The following is a 22026-nucleotide window of genomic DNA, read 5'->3' as shown; positions in this document are numbered from 1 at the left end:
AAAACATATTCCAGAATGGTTATTTTATAGGGAATATGTCCTCTTTAAAGGGGTACTCTGGTGGAAAACTTTTTTTTTTAATATTAAATCAACTGGTGACAGAAAATTAAACAGATCTTTAAGATTAAAAAATCTTAATCCTACCAGTACTTATCAGCTGCTGTATGCTCCACAGGAAGGGGAGTTGTTCTTTTGAGTTTGACCACAGGGCTCTCTGCTTGTCACCTCTGTGCATGTCAGGACTGCTTATGAATGCAGACTTCTACTCTGGACAGTTCCTGATATGGACAGAGTTGTCTGGAGAGAGCACTGTGGTCAGACTGAAAAGGACAACTCAACTTCCTCTGGAGCATACAGCAGCTGATAAGTACTGGAAGGATTAAGATTATTAATTGAAGTAATTTACAAATCTGTTTAACTTTCTGGCACCAGTCGATTTAAATGAATTTTTTTCCCCACCGGAGTACCCTTTTAAGGCCAGGATCACACTGTGGTGATTTATCTCACAGAAGGATCTTACTTCTCTGATAGAAAAATACTGATACACAATAAAGGCTTTCAGCCAACTATGAATGTTTTAGGAACTCGTGAGCCTATTTACAGAGTTGCCACAGAAACAAGAAACCTTGCTAAATGTTCTCTAGTAAATCTCCTGTATAACAAGTAAAAAAAAAAACTCTACTGCATGAGAATGATTTTCCATAACTCCAAATATTCAGCTCTTTGCACACACAGAGGCTCAAACAGTACGACAACACCAGAAATGTTAATGCTATGTACACACTAGGGTTTTAGCCCTTTTCTGACCCATAAAATAGCCCAAAAGCATCAGTTTTATGGCGTAAAATAAACCAAATACCCATATACACAGAGTAAAAGTAAGTGCTTTTTGGAGGCTTTTTAAGTGCCAAAATATGACCAATTTTGGCATATTTTGAGCTGGGAAAGGACTGAAACTACATCACCACTACAGCTTAAAAAAAGGGCTGAAAAAATAGTCAAAAAAGGGCATCTGCAGGTATCCTGTCCTATTTTTTGGGGAAAAAAAAAACAAAAAACTCGGAACATGGATACATAAACACAACCATAAAGGAGTACTCCGCCCCTAGACATCTTATCCTCTATACAAAGGATAGGGGATAAGATGTCAGATCGCTGGGGTCCCGCTGCTGGGGAGCCCCGGGATCCCCGCTGCGGCACTGCGCTATCATTGCTGCACAGAGCGAGTTCGCTCTGCATGTAATGACGGGCAATACAGGGGCCGGAGCATCGTTACGTCACGGCTCCTCCCTTCGTAACGTCACGGCCCGCCCCCCTCAATACAAGTCTATGGGTGGGGGCGTGGCGGTCGTCACGCCCCCTGCCATAGACTTGCATTAAGGGGACGGGTCGTGATGTCACGAGGGGCGGAGCCATGACGTCACAGTGCTCCGTCCCCTGTATCGCCCGTCATTACGCACAGAGCGAACTCGCTCTGTGCTGTAATGATAGCGCAGTGCCGCAGCGGCGATCCCGGGGCTCCCCAGCAGCGGGACCCCGGCGATATGACATCTTATCCCCCATCCTTTGGATAGGGGATAAGATGTCTAGGGGCGGAGTACCCCTTTAAATGGAACGTGTCACCTAGATTTTCTTTTCTGATTAGAGACAGACACTGAAACATGTTCTTTTTTTTTTCTAATCTCGGAAGGGGGGTGCTGATCTCTGCTGTGAATGGTGGTGGATCTAGTGTTATCTATCTCCTGGTGTTACCTTTCACTGTGCTCCTTAGAACTCTCGTTCTAAGCCTAGTTTTTAGACCTAGTGGCCAGAATGGGAACTGCAAGCTTTTAGGATTATTAGAAAATCTAGATAGCAAAGTGGAAAATTATAAATAAATAAAAATATGGTTAACACAAAAGCCTGATGTGAACAATAGGTTCATTTTCTGATGACACATATCCTTTAAAGGCAGTGGTCTCAAACTGTGGCCCTCCAGAAGTTGCAAAACTTCAACTCCCAGCATGCCCGGACAGCCGTTGGCTGTCCGGGCATGCTGGGAGTCGAAGTTTTGCAACATCTGGAGGGCCACAGTTTGAGACCACTGCTTTAAAGAATAGAAATCGTCAGTGACCTTCAGTATGAAAACCTGTCAAACACCTGATATTTCAGCTTGACAAACCTATAGGGGAGCAAGAAGGATACAGGAGTTGGTCAGTCGTATCTGAATTTTTAGATATTCATCGAATCTGTCGCGCATTTGAAGCTGCAGATCCACGGTTGTAAAATCTGACATGACAATCAAAAAAATTAAAAAACTTAAATACTAAATTGCCTTGTAAAATCCGCAACAGTTCCGGTGTGTGTGTGAATGCACCATAATTCTATAGAGCTGACCAGATATTTTTGGTTCTATTACACGTGTTCTGATATCTCTGTTGCAGTTCTGTTATTTATATTATATATATATATATATATATATATATATAGGAAATAGAGATAGGAGCAGCACACCTCAAGCTGTGGGTGCTATCGGTGCAGATCCCCGTCACATGATGTTGGTTGGATAAATCTTGAAGAGGACCGCAGCACTCCAAGTAGTAGTGAAAAAACGTGCAGAAGCGTTTATTCCATCAAGTTCAGAAAGGGCAACGTTTCAGCTGCTTACATCAAGCCATAAATATGATAAAGGCTGCATGTAAGCAGCTGAAACGTTGCCCTTTCTGAACTTGATGGAATAAACGCTTCTGCACGTTTTTTCACTACTACTTGGAGTGCTGCGGTCCTCTTCAATATTTATTTATGTTCTGACATCTCTTTTTCAGTTTTGTTCATGGTATAAGTGTATATATATATTATATATATATATTATATATATATATATATATATATATATATATTATATTTATTGTGTATATATATATATATATATATATATATATATATATATATATGTATATATTGTGTAGAATCTGCCAATAGCGGACACTCACGGGGAAAAAAAAAAATGTCCGCTATTGAGAGATGTCCCTTAATGGGGAAAAAAACCCCACTTTCTGAATGACGGAATAAATGACTGAATACTGTCACTCCAGAGTGTAATTACCTATAAAATATGATAAAAAGGAATACTACAGTAGAATCTCCCAGTGACGTTTAATCACCCCTTATCCCTCCCCTCCGTATCATTTCATCCCCCCTTTTACACCCTGTGCCATCTTATTCCCCCGTGCATTGTGCCAAATTATCCCCTCCCTTACCCCCTGTGCCACATCATTTCCCATGATGCCCCCTTCCCATGCCATTTCATTCCCCCATTCCCACCATAAAGGGGGGATGATTTGGCACAGGGGAATAAAGTGGCGTGGTGTCGCGGGGTGAGAGTGGGGTTTAAATCAGGGAAGGGGGGGGGGGGTGATGTGGCTGGTGGACGTACAGAAGCAGGAGACCACTGTTTAAACATTGGTCTTCTGCTTCTGAGCTGGGGCTTCTGCAACGGGGGGCTGGGGCCCCTTACTGGGGTATTAGCTGTACCCCATGATGACGGCCCTGTATACAAGCCTGGTTGTCCCCTATTGGGAGTGTTTTGTCCCCAATTAGGCGTGTTTTGTCCCCAATTGGGCGTGTTTTGTCCCCTATTGGGCGTGTTTTGTTCCCTAATGGGAGTGTTTGTCCCCTATTGGGAGTGTTTGTCCCCTATTGGGAGTGTTTGTCCCCTATTGGGAGTGTTTGTCCCCTATTGGGAGTGTCTTGTCCCCTATTGGGAGTGTCTTGTCCCCTATTGGGAGTGTCTTGTCCCCTATTTGGAGGCTGCAAATACATTAAGTCTTATGGGACTCTGCCGGGGAATTAAAAACCGTCCACTATTGGGAGGTGTCCGCTAAGGGAGATTTTACTGTATATATGTTAATTTAAAACTCTATATGGACAGGTACACAAAACTCAGACACACCCAGTACACACATCAAGTTACCTGGTATCACCGCGCACAGGGCCCTTAAAAAGCTTGAATACAAGCCTGTTAATAATAAAATCTTGTAGTTAAAAACATAGATATATATATATATATATACACATCATAATAAAGAAAAATAATAATAAATGACATCAATCTGGGACCCTAAAGAATAACAGTAAATGCTGGTTCGGGTCGCCAGGACATGTCATATCCTAAACCCTTTCCTGCACATTCAGAATGGGAGGGAAGACTCACATTCACCGATACGTGGAGAATGGCTAGTGTCTAATGTCCTCTCTATGTACAAAAGTGCACTGGGCGCGATACTGCCGCTTCCCCATCTGTACATTGTTCTCACATATGACCGACAGGTGTCCCCGCATCTGATACATGTAAAATGGCGGACGGAAGGTGCTCCTCTTTTTCCCCCCCCCCGTTGTATCCTCCTTTTGCACACGATAGCAGGGCCTGTAGTGTATTCGTAATAACGAAAATAGTTATGAATTTGCAGGCCTGTGACTTTGTGGGGGCGCTCTGGATTTGGGGGATCGAGCTGCATTGGTAGCAGATGAGGTTGAGGAGGAAGAGGAAGAGGAGGATCCGCTGCAAACGTCACCTCCTGTGCTGCACTGCTTCAGTTTGCGTCTTTTCGCCAAGGGGGCATTATCCACGCTCTTTAAGAAGACTCCTTCGCGCTTACCACGATTAAATGCCTATAAAGAAAAGGGAAAGGAAACAAGTAAACACTAAAATAACCTAAGTGATGACCCCCAGTCAGTATACTCAACTACTGGCATGTGTCTTTGTAGTGCTAGCAGAATCTATGGTGAATAGCAGGTCATACCCTCATAAGCCAGTGGCAAAAACTCCCCCCATTGTGGGTGTGCAGAGGTCCTGGTTCCTAAAGTCTGGTGATCACAGCAGCCTCAGCACAAGCAGTCTGGTGATCACAGCAGCCTCAGCACAAGCAGTCTGGTGATCACAGCAGCCTCAGCACAAGCAGTCTGGTGATCACAGCAGCCTCAGCACAAGCAGTTTGTAGGAGTGTACAAATAGAGGAGGGGGAATCAGTGGCGTTGCCACTGATTCCCCCTCCTCTATTTGTACACTCCTACAAACTGCTTGTGCTGAGGCTGCTGTGATCACCAGACTTTAGGAACCAGGACATTCTCACTGCATACACCAAATTGGTGGAATTTTTCATTGTTGACATAGGGGAACGATTTTTGTCCATCTTATTGTGTGGTGCTACTGTCTACATGTGCCAAAGTTATTAAATGGTCGCACATGTACACATTTCCTGAAATTTCACTTCAGTACACCATTTTCTGGGGTTTACCCTTTGTACGAAATATTGCAACTATTTGCCTCAATGCGCAAAAAATGTAAAATTTTTACCACCAAAAACTGTTCTCCTGACCTGTCTGGTCCCAGAGCTTAGGTTAGGTTACCACTTAGGTTACCCTTTAAAGGGGTACTCCGGTGGAAAACTTTTTTTTTGTTAAATCAACTGGTGTCAGAAGGTTAAACAGATTTGTAAATTACTTCTATTAAAAAATCTTAATCCTTCCAGTACTTATTAGCTGCTGAATACTACAGAGGAATTTTCTTATTTTTGGAACACAGAGCTCTCTGCTGTCATCACGAGCACAGTGCTCTCTGCTGACATCTCTGTCCATTTTAAGAACTGTCCAAAGTAGGAGAAACTCCCCATAGAAAACATATACTGCTCTGGACAGTTCCTAAAATGGAAAGAGATGTCAGCAGAGAGCACTGTGCTTGTGATGTCAGCAAAGAGCACTGTGTTCCAAAAAGAAAACAATTTTCTCTGTAGTATTCAGCAGCTAATAATAGATTTTTTAATAGAAGTAATTTACAAATCTGTTTAACTTTCTGCCATCAGTTGATAAAAAAAAAAGTACCCCTTTAAGGATCAGCGGCTTTTAAACCCTTGTCAAAGAATATTTACAGTGCAGGTTTAGGCAACTGGGCAGCTAAAAGTCATATTATCCTGGAAAGAAGGCAAAAATGGATACTACTCCTTCTGTCTTCTCAGTTCTCACTAGAGATGAGCGAATTTACAGTAAATTTGATTCGTCACGAACTTCTCGGCTCGGCAGTTGATGACTTTATCCTGCATAAATTAGTTCAGCTTTCCGGTGCTCCCGTTGGCTGGAAAAGGTGGATACAGTCCTAGGAAAGAGTCTCTTAGGTCTGTATCCACCTTTTCCAGCCCACCGGAGCACCTGAAAGCTGAATCAATTTATGCAGGATAAGTCATCAACTGCCGAGCCGAGAAGTTTGTGACGAATCGAAATTACTGTAAATTCGCTCATCTCTAGTTCTCACATATACACACACTGTAAGTGCTGTGTATGACTCCGTGTTGGTGCTATTGGTCCTGATAACATGTCATACAATCACTGGGATTCCCCTAGTAGGAGGCTATTTAACAATTAAAGGGGTAAAGTTTATTCTTGAGGAAGGTGCCAAAAGTTGTGTGGAATCTTACATGTCATGGGACAATATTGGCCCACCTCCAGAAGAAAGAGACCTTGCTCTCTGGCGCCACCTTTTGGAGGTAGCCTCAATCAGGGCTCAAGTCCTCAGGAACGCATGGGAACTGAGTTCCTGCCCTTTTTCCCCAGGATTTGACCCCTGGCCTCAATGCATGCCAAAGTTCAGAAAACATGACTGGGGATTATTAACCAAGCGAGATTCTCCTCCAAAAGGGAAGAATTGCCTATCTATAGCTGTTTCAGGGCTCTTGCTGCTTGTACAAATTTAAGGGGTAACTAACACTCTTATCTGTAAAGACGAGTCAAAAACCCTGAAACAGCTGTCTATAGGTGAGTAACTGTACTGTGAAGAGAATCTGGCTTGGCTAATAATCCCCAGTCGTGTTTCAATGCTCTTTTAAAAAGGGGCTGAGTATAGATTTGCAGGGAAGCTACCTCCAAAAGGTGGCACTAGAAAGCAAGCTCTCTTCCTATTGGAGAATGGCTCCTTTGGATATGGGTGTAACTAGAGGCCAGTAGAGCCCTAACAGGGACAGAGAGAACTGTAACCGGGCTTATTTCCTCCCTAAGGCCGGGTTCACACCACATTTTTGCAATACAGTTCCCGTATACGTTTTCAATTTGAGAACTGTACGGAACCGTATTGAAAACCGTATGCATTGACTCTCCATTTAAAACTGTATGCCAAAAGATGCATCCGGTTGCATCAGTTTTGCGTCTTGTACGGTTTTGTCAGTTTTTTTCCTGTACCCAAAACTGTAGCCTACCGCGGTTTTTGGTCTGGGTGAAAAAAACGTATTGAAACATATACTTTTTTTTTTTTTTTTAGCATGGGAGTCAATGGGAACGATACAGAACTGTATGTGCGTACGGTTCCATACAGTTTTCGCCATACGGTTTTCGCCGGACATCATTTTTCAAACCGTATACAGATTAAAATTTGTACACACGTTTTGATAGAGTTTAGTCAGGTTTTGAGGAATCCGTTTTTTCATCAAAAACCTGATACGGGAACTGTATTGCAAAAACGTGGTGTGAACCCAGCTTTACTGGGGCAGCCCCAGATACAGTGCAAATATTAATAATGATGATTATCTCCCAAATTCCCAATGATGTTTTCTAACTTTTTTAGGGCTCATTCACACAATGTAATCTCTGCCCAGAGTTATTCTGGGTGGATTCCATGAGCAGTAGAAATTTGTAAATGACTTCTATTAAAAAAAAATCTTAATTCTTCCAGTACTTATCAGCTGCTGCATGCTACAGAAGTTGTGTAGTTCTTTCCAGTCTGACCACAGTGCTCTCTGTTGACACCTCTCCTGCTCTGGACAGTTCCTGACATGGACAGAGGTGTCAGCAGAGAGCACTGTGGTCAGACAGAAAAGAACAACTCAACTTCCTCTGGAACATACAGCAGCTGATAAGTACTGGAAGGATTAAGATTTTTAAATAAAAATAATTTACAAATATATATAGTTTTCCACCATAGTACCCCTTTACCGGAGGCTCCATGGTTGGGGGAACACTGCATTAAAGGGGTACTCCGGTGCTTAGACATCTTATCCCCTATCCAAAGGATAAGGGATAAGATGCCTGGTCGTGGGGGTCCCGCTGCTGGGGACACCCGGGATTTTGCAGGCCGCACCCAGTTTATAATCAGTCCCCGGAGCGTGTTCGCTCCGGGTCTGATTACTGTCGATCACGGGGCGGGAGCGTTGTGACGTCAAAGCTCCGCCCCGTGTGATGTCACGCTCCGCCCCTCTCAATGCAAGCCTATGGGAGGGGGCGTGACGCCCCCTCCCATAGGCTTGCATTGAGGGGGGCGGAGCGTGACATCCCACGGGGCGGAGCCTTGACGTCACAACGATCTGGCCCCCGTGATCGACAGTAATCAGACCCGGAGTGAACACGGGGTGCGGCGTGAAAGATCACCGGGGTCCCCAGCGGCGGGACCCCCCCACGATCAGGCATCTTATCCCCTATCCTATCCTTTGGATAGGGGATAAGATGTCTAAGCGCCGGAGTACCCCTTTAAGGAGACCTATTACTCCCTCAAACCTTTACCTGAAGAGACATATCAGGAGCATGGACAAGTCTGTTAGGATGTTGCATTTTAAAGACTATGGTGGAGATTTATCAAAACCTGTCCAGAGGAAAAGTTGCCGAGTTGCCCATAGCAACCAATCAGATTGCTTCTTTCATTTTTGAAAAAAGTGAAAGAGGCGATCTGATTGGTTGCTATGGGCAACTCAGCAACTTTTCCTCTGGACAGGTTTTGATAAACCTTCCCATGTAGATATATATATATATATATATATATATATAAGAACCCTTCCATACTGCTATATTATACTATGCAGTTGTAGTTATACCTTGTCTCAACATATATATATATATATATATATATATATATATATATACATACATACATACACACACACACACACACACACGTCCAAGGTCAGACTATTTTACCTTTAGCCATGTGGATGCAAGAGGATGAAGGGGAAGAACATCTTTAAAGTTATCACCTATCCACAGGATAAGGGATAACAAGATGATCACATGGGGGGCCCGCCATGATCTTGAGAATGGAGACCTCAGTCTTCTGCTACACTCGAGAGACGCCGCAGTTGCTTTCATTTTCTATGGGAGCTGCCAGAAACAACCAAACATTGTACCCAGTTGTTTTCGTGGCTCCTATAGGCAATGACTGGAAGGGCGGTGCAGATGCATGACGCGCCTCTCCATTCTAGAGGGAAGACTGGGGTTCCCGTTTTCGAGGTCATGGGGTGGCACCAGCGGTCAGACCCCCCCACCAGGATCCGCTAGTTGTTTCCTATCCTGTGCGTAGCTTTGTCAGATGGGAAAGCCCCTTTAACATGGTGAAGACCTTCTTATTTCATGTTTTAGAGACATAAAACTTGTCTGAGTCACTTACCATAAACGTGGCATGTACACAGGTTTTTGTGGCCATCCCACTGGATTCCAGAACATCCGGTGTCATGAGGGGAGTGGATGAGAGAGGTCGTCCGCCGCGCAGCCAATCACTTTCCTGCAGTTCATTGAGGCTCAGTCGACAAGAGGGATCTACAGTCAACAAACCTGAAAGAGGCGGAAAAGGCCGTATGAATGGTAGTAAAGTACCGGAATTCCAAATTTTGTGAGGGGAAAAAAATCATATTCTCCTTAGTATGATGTCAGCACAAGAGAGAACAGGAAATTAGTCCGGAATTAAAGGGGTATTCTGGCTTTATACATCTTATCCTCTATCCAAAGGATCACAGGGATCCCGTCGCTGGGGACCCTCGCGTTCTCGGTGCGGCCCCGGCATTCTGTGCCAGGCACTGCCTCCGAGACGGGGACGTGACATCATGGCCACACACCCTAGTGATGTCACACCACGCCCCCCTCCATTCATGTCTATTCATGTTTGAGCCAAACACCGAAACAGGTTCTTTTCTAATTTGCTTGTATGTTCTGATGGTAATTTTTTTGTTTTATTAATATTATTATTTTAATATATTTTTACAGGGACAGGCATCTTGACTTCGTTGTTTTAACAATATTTAGTGATACGCTTGACAGAGACATCTCCAGGCCCTATTCTTTGTATGTGGGAGATTTGTAAGCATGCTCTGTGACCTGTGTAGCCTCCTCCTTATTATCACAGATGGAACAGAAAGTCTTAGCTTCGTTTTAGGCCTATTGACCAGGATTATTTAAGAAATTAGGTAGCAATATGGAACATTTTTTGAGAAGATTTTTTTTTTTACTTCTCAAAGATGTTCATAGCCTTTGAAAAGAGGATATTCTGACAGAAAGATGATGTCTTATTAACACTGTAAATGTTAATTATTATAAGGCTGGGTTCACACAAATAAAATCTGTGGCAGGAATTGTGGCTAGAGATCCTGAGCGAGGCCAGTGTGGACAGCAGTCGGTGCTAGGACCACGCGGACTGCATCGCCGTCCCCATAGAGGCCAAGTATTTCTGGGCAGATCTGTAGAAGAATGTTCCCGGCCTAACACTTTGACTTGTTATCCTAACACCAGTGCATGCAACAAAATAAGGGCAATACATTACTCCCGCAAGGTGTGTGTCCAGTCCCGCACGGTTCCGCAAACATTCTGTCACAGCTTTAAAGGGGTGCTCCCGTGGAAAAATTATTTTGTTTATATCAACTGGTGCCAGAAAGGCAAACAGATTAGTAAATTACTTCTATTCAAAAATCTGAATCCTTCCAGTACTTTTTAGGGGCTGTATACTTCAGAGGAAATGCTTTTCTTTTTGGATTTTTTTTCTGTCACGATCACAGTGCTCTCTGCTGTCCATTTTAGGAACTGTCCAGAGAAGCATATGTTTGCTATGCAGATTTTCTCCTGCTCTGGACAGCAGAGGTCAGCAGAGAGCACTGTGGTCACGACAGAAGAGAAATCCAAAAAGAAAAGAATTTCCTCTGTAGTATACAGCCCTTAAAAAGTACTGGAAGGATCAAGATTTTTTAATAGAAGTAATTTACAAATCTGTTTACCTTTCTGGCACCAGTTGATTTAAAAAAAATAAATAAATAAAAAAGTTTTCCACGGGAGTACCCCTCTTTGCAATTTGCAAGCTCAAGACCATAAACCGCCCGATTGTGCAAGTTTTATATCGGTCCTATGGGTTCCCAATCCCATTGCAGTCCTTTACTACAGAGTGTATAGGTATGTTATTTTTGCCTAGTGCTATATACTGTCCAAAGACAGGTAAACAGCAGGACCTAATAAAATCTATATTAGGATCTAGTATCTCACCCTTCCCCATGCCAACGAAGAACAAACCGAAAGGTCTAACAAAAGCAGGAACAAATTAGGAACACAACTTCCTGTCCCAAAATTCAGCCAAAAAAGAAAAAAGGCAGCACTCCAAATGCTGAAGAACATCGGTGACTAATAGAACAATGCCGAAAGCAATTTTTCCCTTTAACAAGTAGAACCTTTCACAAGCTTTCTAATGTTCTAATGGACTTTTATCAGGCAAAATGTAACATTACAGGAATAAAGAAGAAAAGGACAGAGGACAGTAATGGGGACTGTTATCAGTGAGGATCTGCAGCAATGATATGTGGTTCCAATCTACGCTGTAAAAATACTCCCAGCATACCATTCACCATTGTTTGGATAAAACTAGGAGCCGTAGTTTCACATGGCAATAAATTATAAGGCAGTAGGTAGACCTGACTTTGCAAGGGATCTATGTACTGAGCTTGGTTCTGGTACTGTATTTAGGTAACGCACTTGTTTATGGGTACTCCGCTGCTCAGCTTTTAGAACAAACTGTTCCGAACGCTGGAGCCGACAGCTCGTGACGTCACAGCCCCGCCCACTCATGACGTCACACCCCACCCCCTCAATGCAAGTCTATGGGAGGGGGCGTGACATCCGTCCCATAGACTTGCATTGAGGGGGTGGGGGGTGACGTCATGAGTGGGCGGGGCTATGACGTCACAAGCTCCCGGCTCCAGTGTTTGGAACAGTTTGTTACAAACACTGAGCAGCGGAGTACCCCTTTAAATAGATATGCAAATTAGGCATTGGAGCACACTGGGCATTTCGCCCATTGGCTAGATTACATCACGAGATGATGTCACGAGCTCCCGACGCTAACTCCAGCGTTCGGAACAGTTTGTCAGCAGAGAGCACTGTGGTCAGTAATTTACAAATCTGATCAACTTTCTGGAGCCGGTTGATATATATATATATATATATATATATATATATATATATATACATATATATATATATACCGTATATATATATTAAAAAAAAAAAAAAAAAAAAAAAAAAGTTTTTTGCCTGGAATACCCCTTTAGGGTATGTTCACACTGCGGAATTCCGTGAGCGGAATTCCGCGAGTGAAATTCCGCAGAGTGAACGTTAGCATCTGTGTGAATGGGTCTTCCGCGAGACCCGTTCACACTGCGGAATTTCAGCGACGGACAATTGTTCCGCGCAAGGAAAGAACATGTTCATTCTTTGCACGGAAGTCCGCGAGCACTGCATAGCTGTCAATGGTGATGGCGCAGTTGCCGTGCGGTCCTACCGCCGCCGGCTGCCAGGCTGAATCTCCGCTCGCTGAATTCCGCGAGCAGAGATCCAGCTACAAATCGGTAATGTGAACATACCCTTAAACTTCTTTTTTGGGAGGTGTGTGAACAGTGCACAGATGACCTGAATAACTCCGCTTAAAATTCTAGACTGGGGTGGGGGGAGTGTATCGTAATAATTTTTTTGGGCGTAGGAATAATTTCCAGTTTCACGCTACACCGCCACCGCCGGTTCTTCTACATTTGAATCCCACCCTGACAATGCCGAAACACAACCTACGGACAACAGAGTCTCTGTTTCCTGAGATAAAGCAGACCGTCCATTCACAGGTTGTATGACAAAAAGTAGGATGTGACCCCATCAGTAAGAGAAATTCTTTTTCTGGCACTAAGCATATGGCCGCCATCTGGATGGGTCATACCCTCGTGTGAATGAAGTCTCTATTGACAAAATGTTTGCACAGGTGCTTTGTAACCTGATGTGTTCATGTGACATACACGCTAAAAGGAGGACGATGCTAAGATGGAATCTGTCGACGCCAAATGCATTGTGCTTTAGTGGGTGACATTTATCCTGTCCTGAAGGAAGGCCAAGGAAACCACAAACCACCATCTTGGTTGTGACCATGTGATGCTTGATGGCCAATCCGGCTAGGGTGGTGGGGGGGGAGGGGGGGTGCTGGTATTCTCATTTACCATTTGCTAATATTGCTATAACTCAATAGTATAGATCCATGGCTTCCAAACTTTCGACCTCTAGCTGTTGCAAAACTTTAACTCCCAGCATGCCTGGACATCCAATGGCTGTCCAGGCATGCTGGGAGTTGTAGTTTTGCAACAGCTAGAGGTCGACAGACTTGAAGCTACTTATATAGATGTTCTATAATCAGTTCTATCTGATGTTGTAGATATATATTAATATATTTTTTTTTTTTATAAATAAAACGTCATTAAAGGGGTACTCCGGTGGAAAACTTTTTTTTTTCTTTTTTTAAATCAACTGGTGCCAGAAAGTTAAACAGATTTGTAAATTACTTCTATTAAAAAAATCTTAATCCTTCCAGTACTTATTAGCTGCTGAATACTACAGAGGAAATTCTTTTCTTTTTGGAACACAGAGCTCTCTGCTGACATCACGAGCACAGTGCTCTCTGCTGACATCTCTGTCCATTTTTGGAACTGTCCAGAGTAGGAGAAAATCCCCATAGCAAACATATGCTGCTCTGGACAGTTCCTTAAATGGACAGAGATGTCAGCAGAGAGCACTGTGCTCGTGATGACAGCAGAGAGGACTGTGTTCCAAAAAGAAAATAATTTCCTCTGTAGTATTCAGCAGCTATAAGTACTGGAAGGATTATGATTTTTTTAATAGAAGTAATTTACAAATCTGTTTAACTTTCTGGCACCAGTTGATTAAAAAAAAACAAATAAAAAAAAAGTTTACCACCGGAGTACCCCTTTAATCTAAACTGATCATTTATGCTACTTCCTAACATAACTGTGAATAATTTATAATAATATAATTATAATTAATTAATAATTACTTACTATTATCTGCTTAAAACCTAAATAGTTCTTGTCCCACCTGGAAGTTAGATACAACTGTATCCAAACTCTTCCATGAGGCTAAACAGCATGGACGCTGAACGGATTTATTTTTACTTACCCCAAAACACTGTAAGGCTGCATTCACACCACGTTTTTGCAATACAGTTCCCATATCAGGTTTTTGATGAAAAACAGATGAAAAACTGTATCAAAACGTGTCTACAAATTTTAACCCATATACAGTTAAAAAACGTATACGGTTTGCAAAATTATGTCCGGTTGCATCAGTTTTGTAAGAAAAAAAACATATACAGTGACCCCCCGACCTACGATGGCCCCGACATATGATGAAATCGACATACGATGCTTTTTTATGTCGGGGCCATCGCATTAAGTGCTATCCGGCAGCGCCAAATGCTTAAGCTGCTGCCTGATAGCAGCTTAATGTTCCCCGTGTGGTGCGGTGAGTATTACTTACCCCTCCACGATGCTCGGGGGTGCCCTCCGGGTCCAGCGCTGGTCTTCGGGCGTCTTCTCGGCCCTCTCCGATCATGTCAATACGCTGCTGCGCACATCATCCAATAGGAATGGCGTACGCAGCGGCGTAATGACGTCGCTACGCAGGCCCAGTAAGGCCTTGCGGAAGAAATCAGAGGACCGGAGAAGACAGCGGAGGACCGGAGAAGACAGCGGAGGACCGGAGAAGACAGCGGAGGACCGGAGAAGACAGCGGAGGACCGGAGAAGACAGCGGAGGACCGGAGAAGACAGCGGAGGACCGGAGAAGACAGCGGAGGACCGGAGAAGACAGCGGAGGACCGGAGAAGACAGCGGAGGACCGGAGAAGACAGGGGAGGACCGGAGAAGACAGGGGAGGACCGGAGAAGACAGGGGAGGACCGGAGAAGACAGGGGAGGACCGGAGAAGACAGGGGAAGACCGGAGAAGACAGGGGAGGACCGGAGAAGACAGGGGAGGACCGGAGAAGACAGCGGAGGACCGGAGAAGACAGCGGAGGACCGGAGAAGACAGCGGAGGACCGGAGAAGACAGCGGAGGACCGGAGAAGACAGGGGAGGACCGGAGAAGACAGGGGAGGACCGGAGAAGACAGGGGAGGACCGGAGAAGACAGGGGAGGACCGGAGAAGACAGGGGAGGACCGGAGAAGACAGGGGAGGACCGGAGAAGACAGGGGAAGACCGGAGAAGACAGGGGAGGATCGGAGAAGACAGCGGAGGACCGGAGAAGACAGGGGAGGACCGGAGAAGACAGCGGAGGACCGGAGAAGACAGGGGAGGACCGGAGAAGACAGGGGAGGACCGGAGAAGACAGCGGAGGACCGGAGAAGACAGCGGAGGACCGGAGAAGACAGCGGAGGACCGGAGAAGACAGCGGAGGACCGGAGAAGACAGCGGAGGACCGGAGAAGACAGCGGAGGACCGGGGACACCATCTCGAGCAGCGGGGACAGGTGAGTACGGCTTCCTATACTTTACATTGCACGAATCCCTCAACATACGATGGATTCGACAAACGATGGCTCGTTTGGAACGAATTACCATCGTATGTTGAGGGACCACTGTACATTTTTAACTTTTCCCTCCATTTTGAATAAAGTTTCACAAATTCGAAGAAAAAAAAACTGTGCAAAGTAAAAAACCGTATGGTGAAAACCGGATGGAACCGTACGCACATACAGTTCTGTACGGTTCCCATTGACTCACATGTTTAAAAAAAAAAAAAAAAACTTATATAGTTTAATACAGTTTTTCACCCGGACCAAAAACCGTGGTAGACTACGGTTTTGGGTACGGGAAAAAAAACTGACAAAACCGTACAGGATGCAAAACGGACACAACCTGATGCATCTCTTGGCATACGGTTTTCAATGGAGAGTCAATGCATACGGTTTTCAATGCGGTTCCGTACAGTTTTCACATTGAAAACGTGTACGGGAACTGTATTGCAAAAACGTGGTGTGAATGCAGCCTTACAAAAACTGAGGCCAAGACCGCAACGACATTTTTGGTGCTGCATTTATTTGAAAGAGTCAACTATGGAAAACTCTAAGCAGTCAGCAAAAACAGGTTCATCAGCCTTTGGATGTAACTAAGAAAATGTTTTTAGTTACATCCAACTTATTTTTATTTATTTTTTGGGTCCCTGACAGGGATCACATATGTTTATTTTGTATCCCTATAAGGCTATGTTCGCACGGCAGAAATTTTCCAGGCGGACATGCCACAGACAGCGGGTGCAGGCAGAACATGCCGGCGCTAGGACTGCTCGGAAATGCCCGGTCTCCATAGACGGCAATGCATTTCCAAGCGGATTCCGCAAAAAGAATCAACACGTCACTTCTTTCCACAGAAGCCAGAATTTCTGCGGCAGGTCTTTTTCTCAGCGGAAATTCCGCTGGGGGCACGATGAAGCAAAATCCAATAGAAAACAATGTGACTCTGTTGCAATGGAGATTCTGAGCGTGAACCTTTCCGACAGATTCTTTTTGAATTTCTTTTTTGTCATGTCCACAGTGCTCTCTGCTGACGCCTGATGCCTGTATCAGGAACTGTCCAGAGCAGGAGAAAATACCCAAACCTATGCTGCACTGGAAAGTTCCTGACACGGACAGAGGTGTCAGCAGAGAGCACTGTGGGCAAAACAAAAAAGAAATTAAAAAAGGAACGAATTTCCTCTGTAGCATACAGCTGCTAATAAGTACTGGAAGGATAAAGATTTTTTAATAGAAGTAATTTACAAATCTGTTTAACTTTCTGGCACCAGTTAATTTAAAAAAAATTAAAGTTTTCCACTGGGAGTACCCCTTTAATCCCTTAAAGGACTCAAGGTATTTCTATTTTTGCACTTTAGTTTTTTCCTCCTTACCTTTTATAAATCATAACTCTTTCAATTTTGCACCTGCAGACCCATATGATGGCTTTTATTTTTTGCGTCACCAATTCTACTTTGTAATGACAACAGTCATTTTACCCAAAAATCGACAGGGAACCCCAAAAAATTTAATTAAATAATTGTGCGACAAAATGGAAAAAAAAACACAAAAAAACCCATAACTTTATAACTTTTGGGGGCTTCCGTTTCTACACAGTAAATTTTTCCGCGTACAGGGTAGTATGAGGGCTCATTTTTTGTGCCATGACCTGGAGCTTTTATCTGTACCATTTTTGTTTTGATTAGACTTGTTGATCGCTTTTTATGAATTTTTTTATGGTATAAAAAGTGACCAAAGATACGCAATTTTGGAGTTTTGAATTTTTTTGCGTGTACACTATTGACTGTGCGGTTTAATTAACGATATATTTATACAACTCGGACATTTACGCACACGGCGATAACACATATGTTTATATTTATTTTTTTATGGGAAAAATGTGGGGTGATTCAAACTTTTATTAGGGAAGGGGTTAAATTTATTCACTTTTTTTTTTTTTTGCAAAGTTATAGCTCCCATAGGGGACTATAACGTGCAGTATATTGATTGCAGGCACTGAACAATGATATGCCATTGCATTGCATTGATCAGTGTTATCGATGGTCAATTGCTCAAGCCTGGATCTCAGGCTTGGAACAATCAATCGCCGATCTGATGCCGAGGAGGAAGGTAGGGACCCTCCTCGTGTGTCCTAAGCTGATCGGGACACCACGGTTTTACCACGATGGTCCCGATCAGCCCCACTGAGCCGCAGAGATGTATTTTTTTACATTTTAGATGCGGTGATCAACTTTTTCTAAGGCTTCTAAGGGGTTAATACTGGACATCACTGCGATCGGTGATGTCTAGTATTAGCCACGGGTCTCGGCTACCATTAGCCGCCGAGACCGACCCGATATGACGCGTTATATTGCGGGAGCGCCAGCTATCTCGGAACACATATAAATATAGCATACGTTTACTGCCTACTTTCCAAGGTAAGACTCACAAAATCCCACATTGGTACCTGTTTGCTATCAACACGAGTTATAGGAACACTAAAAATAAAAATACACAACATCAATAAATAAAATATAAGCCATTCCTTCCTTTTAGCCCATTTTATATACCATTACATTCAAAACTGATAAATAAGGAAATAAATGTTCTCAGTGTGTTCCAGGAGATTAGTCATGCCCCCCCCCCCCCCCTTCTCCTCCTCCCTCCCCTGTCATGTTTCTGGCTCTAAGACAATTTAGCTGCAACAGGAGCCTCCCCCCTCCTCTGCACCGCATGCAGTAGGATACAAAGTTTGCTAAACTCCGATCCTCAGCTGTTCCTGCAATGTGTGAACACAGCCTCAGAGGAGGTGAATAACTAATCTATATATACCCTGATCCCATATAGATAGCAGCAGCAGTATACAGATATCTGGGGTGGGGTGGGGGGTGTATATCTACTATTGTATTCTGATCCCATAGAGACAAAAGCAGCAGTATACATATACAGCTGGGGAGGGTGGTGTATGACTAATATACATCCTGATCCCATAGAGATAGCAGCAGTATACAGATATAGCTGGAGGAGAGGTGCAGTACTACAAAATTTCCTTATTCCACAGAGATAGCAGCAGTATACAGATAGAGCCGGAGGGGAGGTGTATAACTTCTATATATTCTGATCCCAAAGAGATAGCAGCAGTATAACGTATAAAGCTGGGAGGGGAGATGTATAACTACTAAATATCCTGATCCCATAGATATCTGCAGCAGTACACAGATAGAGCTGGAAGGGGAGGTACAGTATTGTGATTGGTGTGGGTCAGGCTGGTGATCACATGACCCAGTTACAGTAATGAAATGCATGGCTGCAGCTGTGCTGGAATGAAACAAATAGGACTAGTGATGGCGAGAGTGCATAATAGGGGCAAAAAGCAAAAATGAAACCCGGAGTGCTTCTTTATTAAAACAAGCCAGACTTCTCAGACATAAGGTTCACAAGGGCCTCTTACCTTTCACCAGCTCCTTTGCTTCATCGCTCACGTGATCCCAGCTTTCTCCCTGCATCATGACGTCTCCCTCCTTGATCTTGTTAATAATGTCAGCGGCGCGGCTCTGGGGAGACCCCCCCCTCGCACCTTGGAAGGGAACCTGGCCACATAGCATTGTGTACTGCAGAATGGGGGGAAAGACAATGACATCACATGGTCAATACCCATCACAGGGCCCTGCCGGGACTTCACCGAGGTTTGCTCAGTGACCTACAGAAAATGTAGGAAACCAATGCCAGTCCTAATGTTAGTGTTGTTTTGTACAAATGATACTTCTTATCCTATCTATAAATGGGATAAAGCCGTGTTGATCCAACATGAAAAGACGCCATATAATGTCAGCAAATAAGTAAATCCTCCGTAATCTGCCCTAGAGATTACAGGGTCAGAGCGGCTTCCTGCTGACCGAGTCCTGTGTGCAGACCGGGCACAGAACCCGCAAACCATTCATGTAAATTAACTCAATCAGGGATAATCCCCAATAAGAATTCAACATATTTGTATCAATTGTTTACTGGCGAAGCCGAGCTTGTCGCCCGCGGTGCAAAAGCCTCGAAATAATTAACCAGTAACTCTCTGGAGAGAGACGGCTCTTCTGTGTGAAATTGCTGGAGATCACTGGTATAGGGATTATGGGGGTGGGAGATTTATTAAAACCTGTGCAAAGGAAAAGATGCCCAGTTGTCCATAGCAACCAATCAGATCGCTTCTTTCATTTTGCAGAGGCCTTGTTAAAAAATGAAAGAAGCGAGCTGATTGGTTGCTATGGCAACTTTTCCTTTGGCCCGGTTTGTGGGTTCTGTGCCCAGTCTGCACACAGGACGCGATCAGCAGGAAGCCGCTCTGACCCTGTAATCTCCCCCTATATCACAGCAGGTAACTATGGAGGCCATACAGGAGCCACAGCTCGGAACAGCAGACCTACTCTAAGCAACACCGATACACAATAGTAGACAGGAGCCGCCATGCTGAGCCCATCCACTGCTTGTACCGGTGATTGAGGATAGAACCAGCCCAGGAAAAGGGCTGGCACCGAAGACATAGCACCGGAAACACTCTACCTCCGTACATAACACACAGGGGTACGGACAACACCCGGCATGCCAAGAAATGGAGGAATGGACCAGCCCCAAACCATACCAGTGGGGCCTCATCAGCAAAACGTGCAACGTATAGGTCACTACACAAAGGGGGAGATTTATAAAATCCTGTCAAAAGGAAAAGTTGCTGGGTTGCCCATAGCAACCAATCAGATGGCTTCTTTCATTTTTGAAAAGGCCTCTGAAAAATGAAAGAAGTGATCTGATTGGTTGCTATGGGCAACTCAGCAACTTTTCCTCTGGACAGGTTTTGATAAATCTCCCCCCAAACTGTCCTAGCTGTGGCTCCTGTATGGCCCAGGCCTTGTGTCGTCTCCATAGTTACCTGCAGTGATATAGGGGAGATTTATCAAAACCTGTCTATAGGAAAAGTTACCCAAAGCAACCAATCAGATCGCTTCTTTCATTTTGCAGAGGCCTTGTTAAAAATGAAAGAAGCGATCTGATTGGTTGCTATGGGCAACATTTCCTCTAGACAGGTTTTGATAAATCTCCCCCATAATCCCTATACCAGTGGTCTCCAAACGGAGAGCCAACACCCTGGGTCTCACAGTCTTTAAAAGGGTAGTCCGGGTTTATACATCTTATCCCCTATTCAAAGGATAGGGGATAAGATGTATGAACGCAGGGGTCCCGCCGCTAGGGACCCCCGCGATCATGTCCCCGCCAGACGCTGCTTCTAAGACGGGGACATGACGTCACGGCACGCCCCATAGTTAACACCACACCAGGCCCCCTCCATTCATGTCTATGGGAGGGGCCGTGACGGCCGCCACGCCCCCTCCCATAGACATGAATGGAGGGGGCGTGACCATTACGTCACATCGCCGTCTCGGAAGCAGCGCCCGGCACAGCGGTGGGACCCCTGTGATTGTACATCTTATCCCCTATTCCAGAATACCCCTTTAATTCTCGCTCACCTAGGTACATGTATCTGTTTGCGTTTGATATTGTAGCAATTGTTCTTCCATGTACTTTGCACACTGCACTTGCGTTTACTTGGACCAACTTTTATACTCTCAATGAGGTGGATTTTTCAAAACCCGTGCAGAGGAAAAAGAGGTGCAGTTGCCCATAGCAACCAATCAGACCGCCTCTTTAATTTTTGAAAAGGGCCTCTGAAAAATGAAAGGGGCTGATTGGTTGCTAGGGGAAACTGCACCACTTTTGCTCTGTTTTGATAAATGCCCCCCCCATATAAATATCTGACCATGCTGCCCTGGTGTTATAATTCTTACACATTTCCGTGAGACTCGTGTGATGCTATTTTTTTTGCTATATTGATTACTCTTTTTAATTATTTTATTATATATATATATATATATCTTGTCTTTTCTGATCTAATACAATTTTGGATAATACTTATTTAAGTGACTCCCCTTTCTCTTGTTTAGTAGTTCCTGGTTTTGGAGTCCATTTATACTACGCTGTTTTACAGCAGGGACCACTGTGCATCCCATTTATTTTCTCTGTTTTTTGCTTTAGGTTTTGGTTATTCCAGTTTTATTCCGGCCTAAGCGCAAAGAATACAAAAGTATTGTGCTACTGACTGTAAAGTTGTAATATATATATATATATATATATATATATATATATATATAGTAAGACTTGTGCACACTGGACCCAGGGTTCAAGTCCTGCAGGAGCGCATGGGAATGGAGTTCCTGCCCCTTTTCAATAGAAGGAACACTGAGGGAGATTTATCAAAACCTGTCCAGAGGAAAAGTTGCTGAATTGCCCATAGCAACCAATCAGATCACTACTTTCATTTTTCAGAGGCCTTTTCAAAAGTGAAAGAAGCGATCTGATTGGTTGCTATGGGCAACTCAGCAACTTTTCCTCTGGACAGGTTTT

The 22026-nt window shown here is 44.0% G+C and overlaps 1 protein-coding gene and 1 non-coding gene across 3 annotated transcripts in view; both read right to left on the bottom strand.

Moving 5' to 3' along the window:
* Positions 1–4366: 4366 nt before the first annotated feature.
* RPS6KA4 (ribosomal protein S6 kinase A4) overlaps positions 4367–22026 on the bottom strand; it is a 76528-nt gene continuing 58868 nt past the window's right edge. For both annotated transcript variants that reach the window (XM_056527549.1, XM_056527550.1), the window contains 3 exons: positions 19034–19193; positions 9398–9561; positions 4367–4650 (listed from right to left, as the gene is read on the bottom strand). In XM_056527549.1, coding sequence (XP_056383524.1) covers positions 4435–4650; positions 9398–9561; positions 19034–19193 — 540 coding nt within the window. In that variant the 3' untranslated portion in view covers positions 4367–4434. The remainder of the gene's footprint in view (positions 4651–9397; positions 9562–19033; positions 19194–22026) is intronic.
* On the bottom strand, positions 20056–20189 carry LOC130277821 (small nucleolar RNA SNORA57). Its single transcript, XR_008845587.1, has one exon. It is a non-coding gene; the product is annotated as a small nucleolar RNA SNORA57 (small nucleolar RNA).

This window comes from Hyla sarda, chromosome 6, assembly GCF_029499605.1.
Source record: "Hyla sarda isolate aHylSar1 chromosome 6, aHylSar1.hap1, whole genome shotgun sequence".
Taxonomy (NCBI): Eukaryota; Metazoa; Chordata; class Amphibia; order Anura; family Hylidae; genus Hyla; species Hyla sarda.
Note: the sequence above shows the minus strand (reverse complement) of the source record. Positions and strands in the feature narration are given on the sequence as shown.